Raw genomic sequence first — 25,107 nt, 5'->3', positions numbered from 1 at the left:
ATCAAAATGATACGAAATTTGGCCCAGTCTTGGTAAAGTAACATTAATAGGTATATGGGACTACACAAACATGTGGCATGAAAATCGGGCCTCATTTTTAAGCTGTTACTTGTCATATTTGTATGAAGGCATTTGAAGAGCCATGCTTTGCAGGGAACATATTTTCTCTGATGTTCTTCCACACTTGCATAACACCAATGATAACGCTCACAATCTTTTTTCTCCCCTCTCCCCAGAACTCAACCTTCTCTTTAAAGGTACTATGTCCCATTTGCAGGCCAAAAAAAATGAAAAGGTTAAATTCCAATGGCATTTGAAAGAAAATCCTAATTTAGAACTTCCCTAAAAAAAAAAAAAAAAAAAAGGGGGGGGGGGGGGCTTACAAATGTTTTTAAGTGGGAAAATAACGACTATTAGTTGTCGAATCAACCTAGGAGCTATAGAGCCAATAAGTAATAGTCTGATTTTTCAGACCATTGTACCGAATTTTCTCAGACCTGCTAAGCTCCACCCTAAAACAATTGCTAAAAACTATGTGCCTGACCCCAGTGAGAATGGGATTTAAAGGCACACTGCCATACTTGTAGCTACTTGCTCCCTCTATAGAAAACTTCCCCAATCGGTGCCTGTTGGTCCCCCATGATCCTCTTTTTCTTATGTTAAATGAGAGCTGAGTTAATGAGATAGCCACCTGTCACAGTGACCTCGATGGCTCGCTGTGTGGTCTAATCCCTTCTTGCCCAGTAGTGGTGACAGTCTTTAAGTTGGAAATTACCTATGCCTTGCTACATGAAAAGGTCGGCTCTAGAAGAGTCAGATAACAAATGAGGGCGAACACTACACGCTCTCCCGTATGCTTCCCATTAAAGGCCCACTGCACTACTGGTAGCTACTTGCGCCCTCTATATAACAAACAATTCCTAATCGGTGACCAGTGGTCCCCCATGATCCTCTTTTTCTTATGTTAACTGAGAGCTGAGTTAATGAGATAACCACCTGCCCAGTGACCTTGTAGAGCGGTTTAATCCCTCCTGTAAACTACGGCAGATAAGCTTTAAGAGCCCGATGACCTTTGGGTGTTCATTGTTCGGTAGGAACTATACCTGCACCTAGTCTGCAAGCACAAACCCTGGTCAGTCGTAAAAGTGAGTCTGCACTATAAGACTACCACAGGCCATGTACTGTAGCTGCTCCTGACACATATATTGACACAACCAGTAGGTAGCTGGGCTAGACTTCTCTCAAGGCACAATGATTTTTGATTAAGTGTCAAATTAGGGTCTGTGCCTGCAGACTAACCTGCACCTAACACTGTAAGGTCAGAATTAGTGTGGGTAAAGTGGTTTAGTTTCCGTGTGGCCTCGCATGACCGTGACCGGAAATTCCTCGCTTAAAAAGACATATGGACATGTGTGTATATTATAACTGGGAGTATACACATTCCCTATTTGCCGTTGACATTGTTAGCTTCATAATTCACAAACTGACCACTATAAAGTTGCTGATAAAAAACCTGTTCCGATCAAAGGGCGCGCTTGCGTCTGTAACAATTAACTCGTCTACACGTATGCTAGCTTGCCCGTACGACTACAGTTGAAAAATGTCTGCTGCTATTTCTAATATAAAACCTTTGACAAAAGACCATGGACGCTACGAAGATGCTTTTAACAATGCTTTCTATAAGGTGGTGAAGAAAGATGTCGCTCTCGAAAAGGTGATTCAATATTTTGATGCCACAGTGATGAAGAGGCTTACTGATGTCTTTGGGTGTGGTGAAGAGTTCAGTCTACTTGGTGTAGGAGTCGGAGAAGGTAAAGAGCTATTTCTTTTTATAAAATCAGTTATATTGATTGTAGTCATGACTTAAAGGGATAGTTGAGTCCTTTTTTCAGACCGCAAATGCCTTCAAAGTGCATGGTTATTACTCTTATTCTTATCTATTTATAGTGCCCTTTTAGAATCTTAAATTGCTATGAAAGTAATTTTAGACCCCTTAAATGTGTGAAATTTAGCCAATACGATCGTACTTCTACTTCTACGTCGGTACTTGACAGGATCCATCAGTCAGGATATAACGTCAAGGTTGAAATTCAGCTCCACTTTTAAAAAAACACGGTGACCGTTAATTATTGATTTAATTAAAAATAACCAATAACAATACATGAGCCGGCTAATCGTGGGTAACACGAAAATGCCAACAATAAAGTATTAAAAATCGTTATATTTCAGCCGTCTCTGAACCGATTTTGATTAAACAAAGATGATTTTGTCATTTAAATATTATGTTCTTTCAAATTTGACACTCAGTTTTTCATTATCTCACAAAAAAAATTATTTTGTGAAGCGCCCTCTGCAACAGAATTCGACTATCCCTTTAATATTTTTCGCGACTGTTGCGTACTATACTGTCTGTGCTTGAGGGCGTTTCCGACATGGCGTGGACAGTGCACTGGGAGTGGGTTTGGTCGGCAGATGCCCCAACACAAGTGTGTTTTTTATCCCCCAAAAGTGTGTATAATATATATATATGTATATATAACTCTTTTGAAAGCAGTAGGCCTTCAGAGATAAGTTTTATGTACATCTTTTAGCTCAATATAAACAATGTAAGTATATTTATATTAAATGTTTATATAAAGTTAGATATATAGATAAACGTTTTAGAAACAGAATATAATTATAGGTCTTCTGTGGTATATGCGCAATCTCCGTCTGTCTAGATCCGTGTATACCACTTTATAAAGTACGTCAATAGGTGGTCGATGATTGTTTAATTTTAGTGTCTCAACCTCCATCTTAGTATAGGCCTATACATGTTACTCTATTTGTTACCCTATATAATTTGTGCTTATGTATATTGACTTTTATACATTGGCCCCAACATGGCATAATTAAAAACAATTGTTTGTTCCACAGGCCCGCAGGAATTTCACTTTCTGAAGAGTCTTCAATCTCACTACTCATCCATATGTAATGTTGCAGTAGACCCTAATGAAGGCATGCTACAAACATTCAAGGGTAGAGTTGCTACATTGAATTTTGATGACAAATCGTCTTGTCATTGGTTCACTGGTCCGTTGTCACAATTCGTTGCTGAAAGCCCCTTGGCGGGAAACAAGTACAACCTCATCAGCTCTATTCATTCGCTCTACTACACGGGTGACTTTGAGACGACCTTCACCCAACTAGCATCCATGATGAAAGATAAGGGTCTCATGATCATCATTTGTAAAAACGGTAGGTAGCGTATAGACATTATCATTCGCTCCATTGGCTCTTGCAAGTGTCTCAACTAAAATATTTAAAAATGTCGTAATAAAACACTTTGAACGAGTGTAAAATCAAGTCGAAAATATCTTCAAAAATACTTTTCAACATAATTATAGGGGGAGGATGGAGTGAAATCGGACACGAATCGGGATACGATTGTTTAAACTTATGACTTTGTAAATATTCATTGTAGCCTCTAAACTTTTATGATGCTAAATAATCTTAATCCTGGGAGTAGGCTACATATATACACCGTCCTTATTTTTTGTTTTTTAGGTTATATACATTTTTTTAATAAGAAGTCTTGAACGGGATGAAGTAGGCTACTTGGGGTGAACTCGGACTGTCAAGGAGATACAACGGATAAAACTTTATAAACAATCTTTAAATCATTTTTTTAAAAGGTGATTTCGCCAAAACTAAAGCAATTGCTGGAGATATTAAGACTAATATATAATTTTAGAATGAGACTTAGTGGTCGCTCGTTATATTGAACGATAAACATCCGTTGTACAATGTAGATAATGAGATGCAAGTTTTAAAGGTACTATGCAGCCAACCTCAAATGCTGTAGAACTTTGCAGGAATTATGAATATGTCATGTATGTCCTATCTGTGAAATTTAAACGTTAGCAGTGTCCTCATATTCAAATTATGCAAGGAAACCCGTTAACTTGCTAGACTTCACTGTCAGACACTATTGAGTGACTGACTGGCTTTTCTTCTTCTTTGGTAATAAAATACATGAAAAGGGTTGTAAAGGGTACAAGAGCATTTGTCTACATCAATAACCCACTTCTTGTGATGGCCAAGATTAAACTGATTGAATCTTTGTGCAGCATAAAACGTATGACCATTCGGTACAATTGTCTGAAAATCAAGACTATTACTTTTAGGCTCTATAGCCCTAAAGTCGATTTGACAAATACTAGTCGTTATTTTCCCACTTGAAGACATTTTCAAGCCCCACCTTTTTTAGGGAAGTTCTAAATTAGTATTATCTTTCAAATGCAGTTGGAATTTAACTTTTTCATTTTCTTTGGCCTGCAAATGGGACATAGTACCTTTAAGCAAAATTTCAGGATTTTTAAAATCATATGATATGTATTGTTTTTACTCAAGTTTGTCCGAATTAACTTTTTATTACAGTTTATTTCAGTCTCGATTGTTTGTTCATTCGTTGTTGCTTTATACAGATATTAACCTGATCTCACAAACATTCCACAAGTTACCCTGGCTGGCAGAAAGCACTCTATCAAATGAACGACTTTCCTCGAAGAATGTTCGAGAATTTGCACAAAGCCAAGGATATGATGTCACCACTGTCGACATACCTGTACATTGGGACATCACCGAAGTGTTTGATGACCAGTCAGACTTTGGAAATAAACTCCTTGACTTCTTCACCCAGGCGGCGTACTTTCGGGAGACGGCACCGTCTGAGGTGGTCGATGATTTGATGAGCTTTTGGCGTTCCATTTCGACCGAAGATGAGAATGGACGTATTTTAGCACCAGCCCATGACGAAATACTTCTCATCTCCAAATAATTCACTGTAATCGTTCTTCAGAGCACTTAAAAGTATGTTGTTTACAATATCAATAGAGTTTATCACAATTGCCCTTTTTCATGCGCTTACTATATAGTTATCTATCTACCACGTATTGGTGCTCAAGCAGCTCTAATAGTGCCTTGGATACGATACAGGATGCGACATATATATAGTTCCATTTCAAATATTTTATGAACGATTTAGATGAGCGAGTTTAAGGTAAAGGGAGACCAAATATGAGGGGGGAGGGTATTTTGAAGAAAAAACTCCGATACTATTGTTATCATTATTATTGAATTGAATTGATTTGAATTGAATTCAATTCGATCATTCTATTTTTCCATTACTGCAATAGTTTTACGCACAAAATGTGATATTTAAGGAGCAAAATCTTGTAACATTTGAAACATTGAAACACAATTTTTGTAGTTAAAAAAGGTGAACTCTGGCCCGTGAAGGTACTGCGTCCCATTTGCAGGCCAATAAATGAAAAGGTTAACTTCCAATGGCATTTGAAAGACAATAATAATTTAGAACTTCCCTCAAAATGTAAGGGCTTGAAAATGGCTATATGGGAAAATAACGACCATTAGTTGTCGAGTCGACTTAAGTGATTGCAATTAACCAAGTAATAGTCTGATTTTCAGACCCTTTTACCCAATAACCGTACGTTTTCGTGCTGCACAAAGACTCAATCAGTTTAATTTTGGCCAAAGAAGTGGGTTATTGATGTAAACAAAAGCTTATGAACCTGTTACAGTTCATTTTTTGTATATTACGGGTTTCCTTGCATAATTTGAATAATTTGAATTTTAATTTGGTTCGACTGGAAATATGCCCACGGAACAGTTTTCAACTGTTGAAACTCGACATATGCCAACAGTCAGTTATCAACTGGCCAACTGGAAATATGCAAATATACCAGTTATCAACCGGTGCAACTGAATATATGCCCACAGACCAGTTATGAACTGCTTCAAATGGAAATATGCCCACAGACCAGTTCTCAACTGGTGTAACTGGTCTTGAAGGACTGGTTCCAGTTAAATGAAATGCAGTCGCACCAAGTATCCCATTGATGTGCATCATATGGACCAGTTAGAATCATTTCACTGGAACCATTTGCCGTCAACTGGGATCCAGTTTAATTTAACTGGTTCCAGTTGAGGTTAACTGGAACCAATTGTAAATTCCAACTGGTGGTAACTGGTTTGTCCTTCTTTGGCCATATGAAGACATGTACAGGTATAGCTGTATGAGATTCTGTGGCAATTGTGTGATTAAGTAATTTAGGAATATCACTCTGTGGAAATTTCCATGTGAACACACAATTTTTTTTACATATTCTAAAATGTTAAGGGGAACCGAACTATGACAAAGATATAAGCACACAGTTTACTTTTATGACACACACTGTTATAAACATGTGGCACTTTGTGAATAATATATACGCCTGTGGTAAACCACAATCTGAAACATCACACTGCGACAATACTCTGAACACAGAGTTTGCACATAGTGCAATACATATACCACTGTGGTAAATAATATGTGGTGCTCTGTGTTAAATATGTCAGTTTACGTGCATATTATGTAGTAAACCACATGGTTTGAAACTCCACACTGTTACAATAATGTGAACACATAATGTCCACACATTTTATACATAGTTGACTTTGTGAACATAAGGGTTAGGAACATAGTGTAAACGTAGCATTAGTTATTTAGCATAGAAACTAAAATGACAGACCGCGTCTGAATGTGGCCCTGTTCACACGCATATGTATGCTTGTGTGTACTGTTTAATAGTTTACTGCATAGTTTTAAAGCAGGGTGTGTTCACATAGAGATGTAAACCAGTTTAACTTTAATCTTGTGTCCTATCATAAATAATCTATATCAACGTGTAGTACTGCTTTAGCGAAAGGGTTTGTACATGCTTACATGCTGAAGCATTTGTTTGTTTGTTTATTATCATTAACTGTTGAGGATCTGAAAGTTGTGTATTGTTCGTACGTGCGCCCGAAAGTCGAATACTGCGCACCTGTTTGGCATTCAGGTTTGACTAGGGCAGACAAGAAACTGATAGAGAGAATTCAGAAACGAGCGTGTCGCGTCATGCTTGGCCAAAGATACACGAGTTATGATGATGCCCTCAATGTTCTTGACCTTCCCACACTGGAGGAGAGGAGGGAAAGGTTAACAAAGAAATTTGCGAGTAACCTCACAAAGGAAACGTCCCCCTCCTATCACTGGCTCCCCCCTACGCGAGCTTCCCGTACTTCCCGCAACCTGCGCAACGCTAATGACTATTCCGAAATCAAATGCAAAAATGAGCGCCACAGAAAGAGCGCACTCCCCTTCATTGTGAGGTTACTCAATTCAAAACTGGATTAATGTAAAGACTGATCGTTTGTTCATAAATGCTGAGCGTATACGTAAATCAAATTGTTATCTTATAGATGTGCTTGAATGAAAAATTATATTGTTTACTGAAGATTTACTGTTTTGTTTATACGGATTATATTAATTTCAATATTGCATTACCAAACATATTCTCTATTAGCCAATAATAGGAAGTGAAACTATAATTTCACTCTCCTTTTGTCTTAGGTGAATTATACGTCCATTTTGTTCTCCATATACATGTACCTTGCACCCACATGACAATAGGCTTACTTTGAAGCATGCAAAACAGATAATTTTTCTTAGCACTGATCATAATTTATTCAACTGTTATATTCCTCCTATGAATTTGCTTAAGACATATCATAAAGCACTTATTTTTCCACATCCATTACCCACTTCCGTTATCCCACCATCAATATTCTTTGATCTAAGGTGTACCTATAATTGTTTGTTATGAATGTACTATTTTTAATGACTTTGTAATACTATTGTATTTTGTGCAGTATCCTTGTGTTATTACATATGTAAATTGCACTCAATTCAGCCGAAAGGCAGCCATGTACAATTTTTTTTTTTATACCACAATAAATAAGTAAATAAATAAATTACAGATTGTTATCTGAAGATTTTACCGAAGATATTAAGGTGAAGTTTACACCATTGTTGATATTGCTGAATAAAACGGAAGTTTGTTGAACTTTAGCAAACTGTTTCCAATTGTTGATTTTCATCGGTGTGCCATTTTGAATAACAACAGTCGGACATTTGTTGTTAGACGAAAGTCCTTCATATAAAGATTTATGAAAGCTGCCTAATTACTCTATAAATGACATCAAACTATAATAAACAATTGCTAAAAACTATGTGCCTGACCCCAGTGAGAATGGGATTTAAGTTTGAAATTACCTATGCCTTGCTACATGAAAAGGTCGGCTCTAGAAGAGTCAGATAACAAATGAGGGCGAACACTACACGCTCTCCCGTATGCTTCCCATTATGAGCCCGATGACCTTTGGGTGTTCATTGTTCGGTAGGAACTATGCACCTAACACTGTAAGGTCAGAATTATTGTGGGTAAAATGGTTTAGTTTCCGTGTGCCCTTGCATGACCGTGACCGGAAATTCCTCGCTTAAAAAGACATATGGACATGTGTGTATATTATAACTGGGAGTATACACACTCCCTATTTGCCGTTGACATTGTTATCTTCATAATTCATAAACTGACCACTATATTGCTGATAAAAATCCTGTTACGATCGAAGAGCGCACTTGCATCTGTAACAACTCGTCTACACGTATGCTTGCCCGTACGACTACAGTTGAAAAAATGTCTGCTGCTAATTCTAATATAAAGCCTTTGACAGAAGATCATGAACGCTACGAAGATGTTTATTACAATGCTTTCTACAAGGTGGCTCAGAAAGATGTCGTTCTCGAAAAGGTGATTCAGTATTTTGATGCCACAGTGATGAAGAGGCTTACTGATGTCTTTGGGGGTGGTGAAGAGCTCAGTCTACTGGGTGTAGGAGTCGGAGAAGGTGAGTTATTTCTTTTATAAAATCAGTATATTTTGAATAAGGAGTCATGACAGAATATAGATTGTTTGCGACTTTTGCGTACTCTGTCTGTGCTTATATAGTTGTCAAGGAGGGCATATCAGACATTGAGTGGATCGAGTCGGCAGATGCCCCAACATCAGCGGTTTTTATCCCAATAAAAAGTATATATACAAACTCTTTCGAAAGCAGTAGGCCTTCATGGATGCATTTTACTTGTTTTATGTCAATATATTAACAATTTAAGTATATATTTATAAAGATATATATATATATATATATTTAATATTAAGGCATGAAGAAAATGGTCTAGGAACGTTAGACGTAGCTGTACTTTACAAGTTTATTACGAGCTTTCGGCTTGTGAGGCCTTCTTTAGGTTCTGAAGTACAAACATATACAAAAACAATATTAATACTAGAATTTAAATCGTCACGAGGACGATTAAGGTGGTCTGTCTTCAAGTCTTATGATAGATTATAATATTTACTTTATTGAGAAAGGGAGAAGTTATATAGACATGTAAACAATGATGATCATGATGATGATGATGATGATGATCTTGATAGTAATGGTGATGACGATGATGATGATGATGATGATCATGATGATGTTGATGATTATCATCAACAGACCATGATGACATCAGACTGACAAAAATGAGAGAACATTTAGATAGTATATAGTCACAGCTACAACATACTCAAAAATCAACAAAAATCAAGCCGAAATAACGGCGATATTGCTCGCAAAAGACAAGATTTTGTAGAATCCAGATTTGAGAAAAAGTCATCTCCCATAAGGATTGCACGCAAAAAATATTGGATCAAGTGATAATAGGGTAATAATAAAGTAAATATGGTTGTATATTACATTATTTACGATTGTACGTGTTTTAATATTGAAAGGAGATGGTACAGTGAAGGGTGAAAGAGAAAAAAAAGTGAAGAAAACAAATTGTTGGAGACGCCCGGACTCGAACCAGGGACCTCGAGGTCGGAAGTCAAGTGCGTTACGGATATACCAAAACATTTCCCATAGAGATTACAGGTAAACGGGAAATGGAATTCTCAAATCCCACTTTGGAAGTGAAATATGAGCATGATCCCGGCATCTGAATGAAAAATAAAGGGCACACTTATGATAGCTTATTGTCTCAGCTACAACATACTCAAAGCTCAGCGTAAATAAAGATAAAACGACGGAGATATTGCTCGCGAAAGACGAGAATGTAGAATCCAGTTTTGAGAAAAAGTCATGTCCCATAGAGAATACACGCAAAATGTGAAAAATTGACATGCCACCTTTAATCGCAAAAATACGCCATGATACCTTTGTCAAAATGAAATATTGTGTTGACTGCATTTGTAGAGAATTGTCTAAGCTAGATCATATTAAAATTTGGAAGAAAATTGATCATTGTTTACAGAGATACAGTCAATTTTCCAGAAATATGCTGACGTCATAATATGCAAATTGAAATTTTGAGTTTGGAGGCCATTATGATGACGTCGTGAGTTAATTGAGGGTCAAATGAGACATGAAATCATACCTCCAACTCATAATCTATTTAAATATGAAAGAAATTGGGGGTTATCTATCAATTCTGAAGAGTTAAAATGAATTTTGTATAGGCATGTTTTTGCCCATGTATTGTGGATACAGATAGCGCAGGTCGGCGCGTGCGTTCAACTTTGACAGCCGCTAATTGCGTTATTACTGGTCGGAAAAAGGTAAACAAGGTATCAAAATGCTTGGAAAAATGTAATAAATATGATAACAGAGAAAATTTGGCGATTCTATGTTGCAAAATGCCAGGACGCGCGGGTACGCATGGAAACGCGCGCGCATAATTACGCGCGCGCAAATTTTAAAAATGCTTACAATGGCCTGAAACGTGTGCAAAAAAAATTTGAAACGAATTAGAGCATTTTAAAAATTTGATGCGTGCGTACGTGCGCGTCGAGGTGCGCGCGCGGAAATTGTTGGCATTTTTAGTTGACCTTTGACCTGAAATTGATGTATACCAAATATGGTTCATTTTTGATGACTCATGATTGTGATACGATAATGACCTGATTTTTACAAAATGGCGCCTGGATGACGTCACGATGACCTAATGACCTTGAAAAAGTAAATTAGACTTGAAATCATAGGGCTTGATGACTGACAAAAATTTGAAGGAAATTGACTATGTCGATTTCGAGTAAACGTGTGCACAAAAAAGTGTACGGAAGAAATAAAAATAAAGAAAGAAAGAAAGAAAGAAAGAAATAAAGAAAGAAAATTCTAGCGAAATCAATAGGTGATCTGTCGTTGACAGACCACCTAATTACACCTTACAGCGTCATTAGAAGGACATTATGTAATGAAAAACTGAGTCATTAAGTAAACATGTTCACGAGCAGGTCATTTTCGTGTCCTGTAAACGATTGAACCTAGTGTAAAGTATGGTGGCCCTGAAGGGACATCGCGAATAGACTAAATCGTGAAAAATATGCGATAAAATTCACGATATCGTCAATTTTATCGCATATTTTTCACGAAGAAATTCACGAAATTGACGATATCGTGAACTTTATCGTGAACTTTTCACGATGAAATTGACGATATCGTGAATTTTATCGTGAAAAGTTCACGATATAAAGTTCACGATATCGTCAATTTTATCGTGTACTCTATCGTGTACTCTCCTGACGGGCGCTTCGTAAACAAAACCAGCCCTAGCTGGGGGAGACAGAGAGAAGGAAAAAAGGGAAAGGGAAAGAGAAGATAAAAGGAAAGAAAGAATGATAAGAAGAAAAGAGAGAAACGGGGGGGGGGGCGAAGGGCTCTTGCCTCCTCCTCACTCCCCCCCCCCCTCCCCGCCAAAAAATAAATCAGAGAGAGAGAGAGAAGGGAAAGGGAAAGGGAAAGAGAAGATAAAAGGAAAGAAAGAAGAGGAAGAAGAAGAAAAGAGGAAAACGGTGGAAGGGCGAAGGACTCTTGCCCCCCCCCTCCCCCCCCCGCCAAAAAATAAATCAGAGAGAGAGAGAGAAGGGAAAGGGAAAGGGAAAGAGAAGATAAAAGGAAAGAAAGAAGAGGAAGAAGAAGAAAAGAGGGAAACGGGGGCAAAGGGCTTTTGCCTCGTCCCCCCGCCCCCCGCCAAAAAATAAATAAGAGAGAGAGAAGGAAAGGGAAAGAGAAGAAAGAAAGAGAAAAACGAAAAAGAGGGAGAATAGGAAAGAAAGGAAAAGAAAGAAAAGAAAGGAGGCAAGAGCCCTTCGCCCCTGTTTCCCTCTTTTCTTATTCTTTTTCCTCTTCCTTTCTTTCCTTTTATATTTTCTTTCCCTCTCCCTTCTCTTTCCCTTTATGGCGGGAGGGGGGAGGGGGAGGTAAGAGCCTTTCGCCCTTCCCCCGTTTCCCTCTTATTCCTCTTCTTTCTTTCCATTTCCCTTCTCTCTCTCTCTCTCTCTCTCTTATTTATTTTTTTGGCGGGGGGGGGGGGGGGAGGTAAGAGCCTTTCGCCCTTCCCCCGTTTCCCTCTTTCCTTCTTCTTCCTCTTCTTTCTTTCCTTTTATATTTTCTTTCCCTTTCCCTTTCCCTTCTCTCTCTCCTTATTTATTTTTTGGCGGGGGGGGGGGGGGAGTGAGGAGGAGGCAAGAGCCCTTCGCCCCCCCCCCCCGTTTCCCTCTTTTCTTCTTATTATTCTTTCTTTCCTTTTATCTTCTCTTTCCCTTTCCCCTTTTTCCTTCTCTCTGTCTCCCCCAGCTAGGGCTGGTTTTGTTTACGAAGCGCCCGTCAGGAGAGTACACGATAGAGTACACGATAAAATTGACGATATCGTGAACTTTATATCGTGAACTTTTCACGATAAAATTCACGATATCGTCAATTTCATCGTGAAAAGTTCACGATAAAGTTCACGATATCGTCAATTTCGTGAATTTCTTCGTGAAAAATATGCGATAAAATTGACGATATCGTGAATTTTATCGCATATTTTTCACGATTTAGTCTATTCGCGATGTCCCTTCAGGGCCACCATAGTAAAGGGAGGGACACTATAGGTTAGTACTGTCCCTTTACAATGGGACACTAATTGAACCAAATGAGTAAATACCATCTGTGTACCTTTGTAGGCAGAGGAAACGTAAAGGGCTCCCGAGAAACAATAGGTTTAATCATTAGTCAATAGTCATTGTAGTTTAATTAGTCTAATTAGTTATATTATTTTGAATTTAGGGTTAGGGTTAGCGTAATATACCAGTTTTTATCCTGTTAATGTATCTATCTATCTATCTATCTATCAGGCTATAGTTCATCCAGACGTTGGACAAAGCCCTCCTCATGAAATTTCCATTCTCTTCTGTCTCTAGCTGTCCTGGTCCAAGCGGCCGTTCCTATGTATGATGTTAGGTCGTCTCTCCATCTTCTCTTCTGCCTTCCTCTTCTTCTCTTTCCCACCCTTGGTTGCCATTCTGTTAAACGATTTGTCCATCTATTGTCCTGCAGTCTTGCTACATGCCCAGCCCATCTCCACTTTGATTCTCTTACTTTCTCCATGATGTCTTTAACCTTTGTTTTCTGGCGTATGACTTTGTGGTTGATTTTGTCTCGCAGAGATAAATGCGACATCTTTCTCTCCATAGCTCTTTGAGTAGTCACAAGCTTCTGTTCTAGATCCTTTGTCAATGACCATGTTTCTGATCCATATGTCATAGTTGTTAGAATGCATTGGTTGAACATTCTTCTTCTTAGTGACATGGGTATGTTTTTATCGGTCAACATGTCTTTGTATCTTCCAAAGTTCATCCATCCTGCTTTTACTCTCATCATAACTTCTTCTTTTGTGGTGTCCTCCATTTTCAAAGTTTGTCCCAGATACTTGTAACTGCTCACTCTCTCTAACGTTCGACCTTCTATCTCGATGTTTTCATCTGTGTCATAATTAGTCATATATTTAGTTTTCTCTTTGTGCATAGTTAGGCCAATACGTTTGCTCTCCCTATTGAGACCTGTCAGCTGGTCTTCCAAGTCTTTGGTTGATGTTGAGATCAAGGCCACATCATCAGCAAATCTTAGATCAGTAAGCGTTTCCCCATCAATGTTTATTCCTCCATTTAAATGCGACTTTTTAAATACTTCCTCTATAGTGGCTGTGAATATCTTTGGAGATAATGTGTCTCCCTGTCGGACTCCCCTCTGGATCTTGACCTCCTTTGATACATCATTATCAATGTGAATTCTGGCTACTGCGTTGGTGTAAATATCTTCCAGGATGCGCACATACCCTTCTTCAATGTTAATCTTTCGTAGGGCATCAAACATGTCTGTGTGTTCGATGGAATCAAACGCCTTCTGGTAGTCTACGAATCCGAGGCATAGTTGAAGTTGGTACTCATTTGCTTTCTCAATTAGTTGATTTATAGCTTGTAGGTGGTCTGTTGTTGAGAATCCAGCTCTAAACCCTGCTTGTTCTCTGGGTTGATTTGAGTCCAATCTATCTTTGATTCTATTTTGGATTACTTTGGTGAAGATCTTGTACAGATGAGATAGAAGGCTGATAGGGCGATAGTTTTTGACATCAGCTTTGTCACCTTTCTTGTATAAAAGAATTATTTTTGCCTCTTTCCAAGTGGTTGGAATCTGTTGCTTTTCCAATATCTGGTTGAATAGTTTCATTAACTGTGTGATTGTCTCCTCCCCTCCTTGTTTGATAATATCACTTGTTATTTCGTCATTTCCCGGTGCCTTGTTGTCCTTCATACTGTTTACAGCTTCCTCAACTTCTCTCTGTAGTATTGGCGGTATGTCTGATTTTCTGGATGAGATATCTATATGATCCTTCGGTTGTTTTTTCGTTGAACCATAAAGTTCCTGGTAGAAATCGGCGCATATTTCTAGCAGTTCCGATCTGTCAGAAGTTATATTTCCATCTTTTTTCTTCAGTTTGCTCATTCTGGACTTTTTGCTTGCCATCTTTTGTATTGTTTTTGGTCCCCTTCCGCTTTCTAGAGTTTCCAAAATGAGTTTAGAAGTTTTTCGTCTGTTTCTTTGACGTCGTTTCTTTTTCACCAATTTGACTATTTCTGCATACTCCACTTTTTCTGTTGTTGTCTTGGATTCTTTCATTCGTATTTCCTTTCTTCTTTGATCTAGTTCCTCTATTTCTTTGTCTTCTTCCGATCTTACTATCTTTCTTTTCTCAGTTGGGGCTACAGATTTGGCTTCTTCTAGCATTGCTGATGTCATCATATCGCATCGCTCATCAATGTCCATATCCTCTAACTCTAATCCATCAAAGCGGTTGTGAAGCTTTAGTTGGAATTCTTCTTTCTTTCCCTTCAGCTTCATGATGTTAATCCGTGTTTTCCTCTTATTTTGAATGAATCTAAGCCTAGCTAGTTTCTTGTTGATGCTTATATTGACTCTTACCATTCTATGATCACTTGCAATATCTACATTGGTGATGACTTCACAGTTTTTGATTATCCCTCGCTGGTTACTAAGTATGAAATCTATCTGGTTTTTAGTAACTCCATTTGGACTCTCCCAGGTCCAGTAACGACTCTTGTGTTTCTTAAAGTATGTATTGGTCACTTTAAGTTTATGTTCCATTGCAAATTCTATCATCCTTTCACCTCTCCTGTTTCTTTCTCCGTAGCTGAATGATCCCATGATATTTTCTTCCCCTTTTTCACGTTGTCCGATTTTCGCGTTGAAGTCACCCATAAGTACTGTGTAGGTACCCGAATTGTCTGTAATGGCCTTATTGATATCTTCATAGAATTCCTCCACTGTTATATCATCATAATCACTTGTGGGTGCATAAACTTGTATGATGCACATTTCATCCTTTCCCGTCAATTGTATTTTCATGGCTGCTACCCTGTTTGAATAGCTTTTAACTTCTTTCACATAGTCCTTAAATTTGTTATGGATTAAAAATCCAATTCCTTTTGCATTTTTGTCATCCTCTGTTTTTCCCCTGTTGTAGAGCCATGTGCCTCCTTTCAGATCTGTCAATCCTTCTCCTCGTCTCTTCGTTTCAGCAAGCCCGATGACGTCCCATTTGAATCCCTCTAGTTCATCCAACAAACTTTCTAAACTTTCCTCGGTTCTCAAGGTTCTAACATTGTATGTACAAATATTTAGTTCAGATTTTTGGCCAGTTTTATTGCATCCCTCCATCTTACAGCTTCCATTTGGCTTTGACTGCAAAACTTCATCAAAAGAATCCTCTTCGATGCGTTTACTGGTCAATTTGCAACTCTGAGTGTTGCGCCCGTTACGGCCATGGGCTTTACGGCCTCCTTTAAGTTGTCTTTCCATAATTGTCATGAGGGTTTTTTGCCATATACTGACGCGCTGGCAAGGCGTGTTGTCAGTAGGGGAAGCAACTGTTGAATGTAGTGAACATATCTGCAGTCCTCCCACCCATGCACGTCGCTGGCTGTACTCGTCTACGGCACTACGGTAGCAGTTTGTTAGATCTTCAACAAACCGGCCAGACACAATGTATCATTTGGGATTATATATAGATGTCGTGCTAATGTACCATGTAATATTATATATATACTGTATAAACATGTAATGTATATACAAACGTTTTAGAAACGATATATATAGGGACGGAACTTCTGTGGTATATGCGCGATATACCACTTTATACCGTACGTCGATAGGTGGTCGATGACTGTTTGATTTTATTGTCTCAACCTGAATCTCAGTACATGCTTATATATGTGTTACCCTATATATTTTGTGATTATGTATGTTGACTTTTATACAGGGCCCCTAGAATGAACGAAATTTGTATACTGATGGAGCCACCCTATTAAACATGATCAAATAATTAATCCTTTTTGTTTGCTCCACAGGCCCGCACGAATTCCAGTTTCTGAAGAGTCTTCAATCTCACTACTCATCCATATGCAATGTTGCAGTAGACCCTAATGAAGGCATGCTACAAACATTCAAGGGTAGAGTTGCTACATTGAATTTTGATGACAAATCGTCTTGTCATTGGTTCACTGGTCCGTTGTCACAATTCGTTGCTGAAAGCCCCTTGGCGGGAAACAAGTACAACCTCATCAGCTCTATTCATTCGCTCTACTACACGGGTGACTTTGAGACGACCTTCACCCAACTAGCATCCATGATGAAAGATAAGGGTCTCATGATCATCGTTTGTAAAAACGGTAGGTAGCGAATTGACATCATCATTTGCTCGATCAGCTCTGCAAGTTTCTCAAATAAAATATTATAAATGCCGTAATAAAACTCTTTGAATGAGTGTAAAATCAACTCGGAAATACTCTTTAACATACTATTCTTAGAAGAACGTAGTTAAAACAGACATAAATCGGGATGCAATTTTGTTTAACCTCATAACTTTGTAAACATTTGTTGTATCCTCTCAATTATTATGATGAAAAATAATCTTAATCCTAATAGTAGATTACATATAAACCCTTCCTATCTGTTTAGTTATTTGTACAATTATTTAATAAGAAATCTTGAACGGGAAGGCGGCTACTCCCGAGTGAACTGGGACAGTCATGGAGAAAAAGAGGACAAAACTTTCGAAAATCTTCAAATAAAAACTGTAACAGGTTATTGTCCCAAAACTGAACTAAGTGCTAGAGATATTAAGGATCATTTTAAAAGGAGACCTAGCAGAAAGATGCTTTTTATCACTGTTTATTTCAGTCTCGTTTTGTTCGTTGAATCGTTGTTGCTTACAGATAGCCTGAACACAAAAACATTCCACAAGTTAACATGGCTGACAGAAAGCACTCAGTCAAATGAACGACTTTCTTCAAAGAATGTTCGAGAGTTTGCACAAAGTCAAGGATATGATGTCACCACTGTCGACATACCTGTACATTGGGACATTACCGACGTGTTTGATGACCAGTCAGACTTTGGAAATAAACTCCTCGACTTCTTCACCCAGGCGGCGTACTTTCGGCAGACGGCACCGGCTGAGTTGGTCGATGATTTGATGAGCTTTTGGCGTTCTATTTCGACCGAAGATAAAAATGGACGTATCGTAGCACCAGCCCACGACGAAATACTTCTCATCTCAAAATAATTCCCTGTCATCGTCTTTCTGAGCCTTATGTTGTTTCAAATATCAAGTAGGGTCTAGCTTTATTCATGCGCTTGCTAGCTACAAACAGATCCAATAGCACTTCTGGATAAGGGCCAGGGCTGCATACAACTCATATTTTTTTTGCTAAATATATTACATATTGCGGATAAAGTATCGAAAATAATATCGCTAGTGACATTCGTTTGTCTCGCAATGTATGGTAAACAAGGGGATCAAAAGATCACGACGTTTCGTGCGCCGCTGCAACACTTCGTCAGGTGATGAAATATATTGTGAGCAAGCGTCTTTTATACTCTACGGGTGGACCGTCAGTCAAATAATTCGATCAATTGATCCTCACTGGCAACAAACTGTAAAACGAACTTAAAATTCAAAGATTATCCAGGACAATTTGTTTTTAAAGTAAACAGTTCCTTAAATTTTGTTCTTGTTACCAGTGAAGAAGTTATAAAATGCATTAAAGAAGCTCTTCACAATACGGCTACTCATGGTTTTGATACTATACCATCGAGTATTATGAAAGATTCGTCACTTATTATTGTAGAATCTATGAAGGCGTTGTGCCAAATGAATGGAAGTGTGTCGGAATAACATCCTTTATAAAGGAGGCGATGGCACAAACCCTTCGCATCAAAGACCTATATCTCATAATATTTGTGTTGTCAGTACTTTCCAACATTTTAGAAAAACTTGTTTTTCGGCCATCTTATTCGAGTGATAACAATATAATGGTACAAAATCATTTTGGTTTTTCAACCACGCTTTTCAACAGAGTTGAATTGATTGAATTCAACAGGAAATGTGAGTAAAGCGATAAATACTTGCCATGTTATTGGATTGGTAACGTTGGATCAGGGAGATGTGAGTTTTAATACTCACACCTCCCTAGTTGGATCTCGGAAAAGCGTTTTATCATAAGGTGCTTGTGATTTGACTTAATATTTTTTTCTTCATAATTTCTGATGTTTAGAATACTAAGTGTGATGTTTATTAAGAGTTATTTACATATTTTTATTCTTATTATTTCAATTTGTATAATGAGCTACCTTTTTGTTGTTAAATGTATCTTGTGTTAATATTTGTAATGGATTTGCTGAAAAACAGCCATATGGCTGATGGCATGTGTTCTAACCGTGGTTAAATAAATGAAACAAACACACAGATAAACCATGGAACTGTATCTATAAAGATTCATTTAAACACATTGTGTTTTTGTACTAAAATCTGTCAGCCCTCACCTCGTCCTTGAACTATCAGAAACTCAGAGTAACCTATTTATTGCTACAAAACCTTTTTTTTTTTTTTTAATATTTTCTTATTTTTTTAAATATATTTTCCTAATATACACTACTTTGATAAACTCAATTAACTCTCAAACTCACTTCTGAGCTTTTTTAAACTGACTTGACTTTCCTTTAAACAGATTACTGCCAATTTCCATAAACCAAAATAACTGTAAATATCTCTATCTTGCATCCATACACAAGCTTGATTATTCACATCTATCTGCAAAGTATAAATTCGTTCCAAAACCTCAATATTGGATTGTCACTCTCACTGTTTCGAATGACCTTCCACTGACTTTGACAGGCGCTTAAAGTACTTATTTCTCGTTCGTTCGTTCGTACAAAGAATACCAAGGAGCAAGGGTGTCGATTTGTATCCGTGGTTGGAGGGGGGGGGGGGGGTGATAGGTGCCAAAATATTTTCGGCAATGGATCAAAGCAATCAAGAGGTAGAAGCTTGTGGCAGGTTGCACCCCTCCCCTAGGGCGTAGTCAGGAGAGTTACGGAGCGCGCGTAGCGCGCTCCCTTGGGTGTTGGGTCCAGGGAGGGCCCTCACCCATTAACGTATTAGAGAAAGAAGACGATTCGTTGGACCGTTCTCGACTCTTAATCCTTGTTTGAATCAAGTTCCCCTTCCTCCGCCCGTAGCGCGGAAGCTCTGACGGTTCATTAGATTATTAAAGAAAGAAGGTGATTCGATGTACCATCAAATGTTTGAATCAAATTCCCCTTCCCCCGCGCGTAGCGCGGAAGCTCCGACGTTTCATTTGATTATTAAAGAAAGAAGACGATTCGATGTACCATTCTCGACTGTTAATCCTTGTCTGAATTCAATTTCCCCCCCTCCGCGCGAAAGCTTTGACGTTTCATTAAATGATTAGAGAAAGAAGACGATTCGTTGTACCGTGTCCTTGTCTTAGTCCAGTTTTTCCCCTCCCGCGGACGATTAGTTGTATCGTGTCCTTGTCTGATTTCAGTTTTTCCCCTCCCGCGCAAAGCGCGGAAGCTTTGACGTTTCATTTGTTTATTACTCTTACCCCAGGTCTGAAATCACTTTCGCCCATCCCGCGCGTAGCGCGGAAGCTTTCACGTTTCATTAAATTATTAGAAAAAGAAAATGATTCGTTGTATCGTGTTCTTTGACGTTTCATTTAATTATAACTTTTATTCATAGTCTGAATTCAGTTGCCCCCCTCCCGCGCGAAGCGCGGAAGCTTTGCCGTTTCACTAAATTATTAGAGAAAGAAGACGGTTCATTGTACTGTTCTCTATATTAATCCTTGTCTGATTTCAGTTTCCCCACATGATGTACGTATGGAACATTCGTTCGCAAATCTTTGCATGCACAGCCCGAGTGGTGGGTAGCATGTTATCTCCCGGTAGTGCTTGTCGCAATATCTTCTGGAAAGGAATTGTATACTACTGTTAGGGTTAACGGCCACTATTTAGGCCCATTAGTGACTATACAAAATATATGCTCTTCCTGGCTATTTGGTAATGTGTCAGTTTGCAACAGAAATGGAGAAACGCGAATTTGTTGAAAATCATGTGATATCACGAACATTTATAAATCACTTGTATGAAATATGCCAGTGACATAGGCCTACATCAGCTTTTCAATAAAACAAAAATAAGTTGTGACATCATAATATTTCTCCAAAAATGAATTTTTTAAAGGAAATATCAGGAAATAAAATGAGTGAAAAAAATAAAAATAAAGATACAATGACGTGAATTTTAAAAAGGGTGAACGGAAACAACATAACAACTAGTGAACTATCTTATAAGTCATACTAATTTCCGAAAATCTTTCTCCTTGTCTCCGATCTCATCACAAATTTGTCACAGAGTTCATTTATGTTTACATTGTCCAGGATTGTCTGATGTTGCAGATTGCTACTTTTGCGCTTCGCGCTTAACATTTAGCTTGTTGCTTTTTAACGCTGCGTCTTTGCATCTGGTACACTGCATTTCTATGATGCTGTTGATTGAACAAAGTGAATAAATTCATCAATTCCTGATGAAGCCGTATGAACGAGAATTCAATTTATTCTTGTCTCATATACGGTTGTCTCATTTACTTCGTATATATGTATGTATTATGAAAATGAGATAACAAAATGTGTATATTGACGGTCATCTTGCGAGTAATAACCATTAACTACTCTCATCGGGCTCTCATCATTAATTTATCTCTTTTTTTTTTTTTTTTTGAGGGTGAATTATTGGGGGGGGGGGGGGGATGATTGTACAGGCCATCCCCCCACCTGAAATATTGGGGGGGATATATCTCCCCCCCCCCGGGATCGACACCCATGCCAAGGAGTACATCATCTAAATAGGAAGGTCCTCATTTAGCCAACTGATTGTCTCATCATGGAGCTCTCGAAGTCCAGAAGCATCGCGAGGGGATTTGTAGATAGGACATGCATCGATGACGTGATCCATAGTTTGGATCTCTCCACAGGCACAGTTTGGCGATGGATCAGCTCCAATTTTATGCCGGAAATATTGTGTACGGCCAACTCCAGTTTTGATACAGTTGAGGTTGACCCAGGCTTTTCTTGAGAGGTCGCTGTCACTTGGTTTTGCACAGGGCTCTAGGATGAACTCCTTCAGGTTGGTATTAGATGAATACCACTGGTCTGACCAGCGTTGTGCTATCCAAGTGGGTAAGGTGGAGGGGGCTTCTCAAGCGGCAGCTCAGCAGCCTGTGTTGCAAAGTGTCTTCTATAGGGAAACGCTGTCCTTCAAAAGCAGAGGGGGCAGGAACAAGGCATTTATCTTTGTTATGATCTCGTCTGAGCTGAGGTGGTATGCCAGACAGTATAGGCAGGTTGCTGACAGGTGTTGCAGTGAGTTTTTCCTTTGAATAGTCTCTTGTGTATATGGGTGTGTTGGGACGAAGCTGACTTTTCTAAATTATGGGAGTGAAAGTATTTATATTTTTTTAAAAGGCCCACTGCACTACTTGTAGCTAGTTGCGCCCTCTATATAACAAACAATGCCTAATCGGTGACCATTGGTCCCCCATGATCCTCTTTTTCTTATGTTAACTGAGAGCTGAGTTGATGAGATAACCACCTGTCCAGTGACCTTGCAGGGCAGTCAAATCCCTCCTGCAAACTACGGCAGATAAGCTTTAAGCAATAACAAATTCAAACACACCAATCAATCTAACACGGCGACCCATCAGCCCAACCTTTTAACTTCGTGATCTCTCAAAATAAATAAGCACTTGGAAACAAAGTAATTACAGTACAGTGAGTTCAATTTATCATGAACTGGTTACACATTTGACTAAGTAAAGATGTCTGTAATTCAGGGGCGGCAATCCCGGGGGGATGGGGGAAGGGTGGAAAATTTGAAGAAGTGCACACAAAAAATATGTAGCAAATAATACTGACTAAAGACTGCAACACACTTTTAGGTTCTGGAGGGTCCAAGAGTGCGCGTTCAGACAAATACATATGCACAAATATTCTCCCTTGGTAGCTACGCTCCCTCGCATAATATCCCTCAAAAAGTACAAGTGAATATTGTAGAAAAATGAAGTGTGAAAAAAGTATATCGCTTATTTTTATATTATAGTTTTGCTAAGGAATGTATTTTTTTAATAAAACAAAACTTTAAAAACCTGAGACGGGGTAGGCACTTCCGTCACCTTCACCCCTTTCATTCACTATGCTCCCTCACACTAGCGTACTGATGGGGAGGGGATGGAGGGCAGTTGCCCCTCCCATGAAATTCGAACGTGGTTTATTTCTAATTCGATACCAGGGATTTACAAATGTTGCTGAAATGACATGATTTTTCCCTAAGCATCCAAGGGCTCTGCCTCCAGGACCCTAACAAGGGCCCTAAGGTGGCCCCTGGATGCTCATCTAATCGTAATTTAATGCCTAACAACCCCTGAGCTTCTGGGGGCTGTGGCCCTGGACCCCACGCCAATTTACGCTCCACTTGCTTCGCTCTACCTGATCGTAAATACTTTAGCCCCTCCTCCTCCCCCCCCCCCCCCACTTAAAAAAAAAACGTTCCGCGGAGCCAGCAAGTAACATGTTGTAAGAGTGGTGGTAACGCGGATTTGTTTTCGGTTGCTCGCTGTCAAACGTTTTTTTGCTATGCTCCCTCGTTTATCGCATATCGTCCCCCCCCCCCGGTCATGAAAAGAAATCGCCGCCCCTGCTGTAATTATAAACGAAGAAGAACATGGTCAACAAATTGACCCAGTACCAAAGTACCAAAGTATATATTCCTTACACTTATTAGTTCAAACAAACAAATATATTCCATTTTGCTAGAATACAAATAGAATAAAATTTGAATTTTAGAATGTATGAGATATAAATAGTAAGTTATCAAACTTCGATGTTTTTCAAAAATGCTGCGAAGACTTGTCGACGGAAGACACGTGGCGACGTTGATTTGGACTACCTTCGATGTTCTGCTAAGCTGAAATGTTCGGCGTCCTGAACTACCAGTATTGCTAGATTTAGAGATGAGTTATTAGCAAGTGATTGGAGAGAAGTATTACGTGATTGTGATGTTGATAGCTCATATGATAAATTCTTAAATACATTCTTTTTGCTGTATGATAAAAATTTACCTTTACGTAAATGTAATAGTAGAAATCGTAGAACAACCCATCGATTGCCATGGATTACTAATTCTATATTGAGGTCAATAAACAGGAAAAATAAGTTGTACTATAAGTATAAGATTAGTAAATCTCAGTCTTCTCATAGGAAATATACTATTTATCGGAATACTCTTACTTCAATCCTACGTGCTGCTAAGAAGCAGTATTACTGTGCTCAATTTCAGGCGACTCATAATGATATAAAAGGGACATGGAAAGTGATTAGGAATGTTTTTAAGCCAAAGCAGAAAGCGTCTGATGTAAGTAAATTAAACATTAATGGGAATGTAGTTGATGATCCAGAAGTTATTGTAGATAAATTCAATGAATATTTTTGTAATATTGGCCATAATTTGTCGCGTGTCATTCCAGAGTCTCAAAAAACATTTCAATCTTTTTTTGAAAACCCTAATCATAATAGTTTATTTTTATTGCCAACGACTGTAGAAGAATTATTTGATATTGTACATTCTTTAAAGAATAAGAAAAGTCCAGGTTGTGACTATATAACAAATGAGTTGATAAAAAGTGTAATTATTGGTATTGTAGAACCCCTCGTACATATTTTTAATCTATCAATGACCACTGGTGTTGTACCCATGAAAATGAAGATTGCAAAAGTTGTACCCATTTTTAAAAAGGGTGATGCCCTTATCTTGAATAATTATCGTCCTATTTCTTTGTTGAATTCCTTTTCTAAAATTCTTGAGAAGCTAATGTATACTCGGACGATAAATTTTTTGATGAATGCTAACATTTTGTCAAATTTTCAGTTTGGTTTCCGTGAAAAACACACTACAACTCATGCTATTCTACATTTGGTGGATAAGATATCCAGTGCCTTAGAAGCACGCATGCATACAGTTGGTGTCTTCTTAGACTACTCTAAAGCGTTTGATACTGTAAATCATTATATTTTAATAGATAAACTGTGTCATTATGGCGTAAGGGGAATAGCATTAGATTGGTTTAGAAGCTACTTAACAAATAGGAAACAGTTTGTTTCTTTAAATGGAATTGAATCAGATATGCGGGACGTCACTTGTGGGGTCCCACAGGGATCACTTCTAGGCCCGCTTTTGTTTATTGTGTATATTAACGATTTTCAACTTTCCGCAAAGATGTTATCATTCATTTTATTTGCAGATGACTCGAGTGTATTTTTCTCTCACAGAAATCCACAAACTCTTTTGCAGACTGTAAACTCCGAGTTGACTAATGCGACTTTGTGGATTCAAGCAAACAAGTTGTCTTTAAATCTTAAAAAAACTAATTATATGCTCTTTAGT

General features: G+C 38.3%; 2 protein-coding genes across 2 annotated transcripts; both read left to right on the top strand.

The window, feature by feature from the left end:
* Positions 1-1,361: 1,361 nt before the first annotated feature.
* Positions 1,362-5,389, top strand: LOC100889342 (histamine N-methyltransferase). Its single transcript, XM_030994907.1, has 3 exons — positions 1,362-1,811; positions 2,917-3,237; positions 4,467-5,389. The coding sequence occupies exons 1-3, from the start codon at positions 1,601-1,603 to the stop codon at positions 4,817-4,819; spliced, it is 885 nt and encodes a 294-aa protein (XP_030850767.1). The 5' UTR covers positions 1,362-1,600; the 3' UTR covers positions 4,820-5,389.
* A 2,869-nt stretch (positions 5,390-8,258) lies between these two features.
* On the top strand, positions 8,259-19,060 carry LOC115928132 (histamine N-methyltransferase-like). Its single transcript, XM_030994906.1, has 3 exons — positions 8,259-8,772; positions 16,653-16,973; positions 17,520-19,060. The coding sequence occupies exons 1-3, from the start codon at positions 8,532-8,534 to the stop codon at positions 17,867-17,869; spliced, it is 912 nt and encodes a 303-aa protein (XP_030850766.1). The 5' UTR covers positions 8,259-8,531; the 3' UTR covers positions 17,870-19,060.
* Positions 19,061-25,107: the final 6,047 nt, after the last annotated feature.

Source organism: Strongylocentrotus purpuratus, unplaced genomic scaffold (assembly GCF_000002235.5).
Source record: "Strongylocentrotus purpuratus isolate Spur 01 unplaced genomic scaffold, Spur_5.0 spur5_scaffold_21, whole genome shotgun sequence".
NCBI lineage: Eukaryota > Metazoa > Echinodermata > Echinoidea > Camarodonta > Strongylocentrotidae > Strongylocentrotus > Strongylocentrotus purpuratus.
This window is presented reverse-complemented; position numbering and strand designations above follow the sequence as displayed.

Excerpts from the sequence above, each read along its gene's own strand:
- LOC115928132 (XM_030994906.1), top strand. The coding sequence starts at position 8,532 with ATGCTTGCCCGTACGACTACAGTTGAAAAAATGTCTGCTGCTAATTCT. Across the intron at positions 8,773-16,652 it reads GGGTGTAGGAGTCGGAGAAG|GCCCGCACGAATTCCAGTTT; the intron begins GTGAGTTATTTC and ends TTTGCTCCACAG. Across the intron at positions 16,974-17,519 it reads GATCATCGTTTGTAAAAACG|ATAGCCTGAACACAAAAACA; the intron begins GTAGGTAGCGAA and ends TGTTGCTTACAG.
- LOC100889342 (XM_030994907.1), top strand. The coding sequence starts at position 1,601 with ATGTCTGCTGCTATTTCTAATATAAAACCTTTGACAAAAGACCATGGA. Across the intron at positions 1,812-2,916 it reads TGGTGTAGGAGTCGGAGAAG|GCCCGCAGGAATTTCACTTT; the intron begins GTAAAGAGCTAT and ends TTTGTTCCACAG. Across the intron at positions 3,238-4,466 it reads GATCATCATTTGTAAAAACG|ATATTAACCTGATCTCACAA; the intron begins GTAGGTAGCGTA and ends TGCTTTATACAG.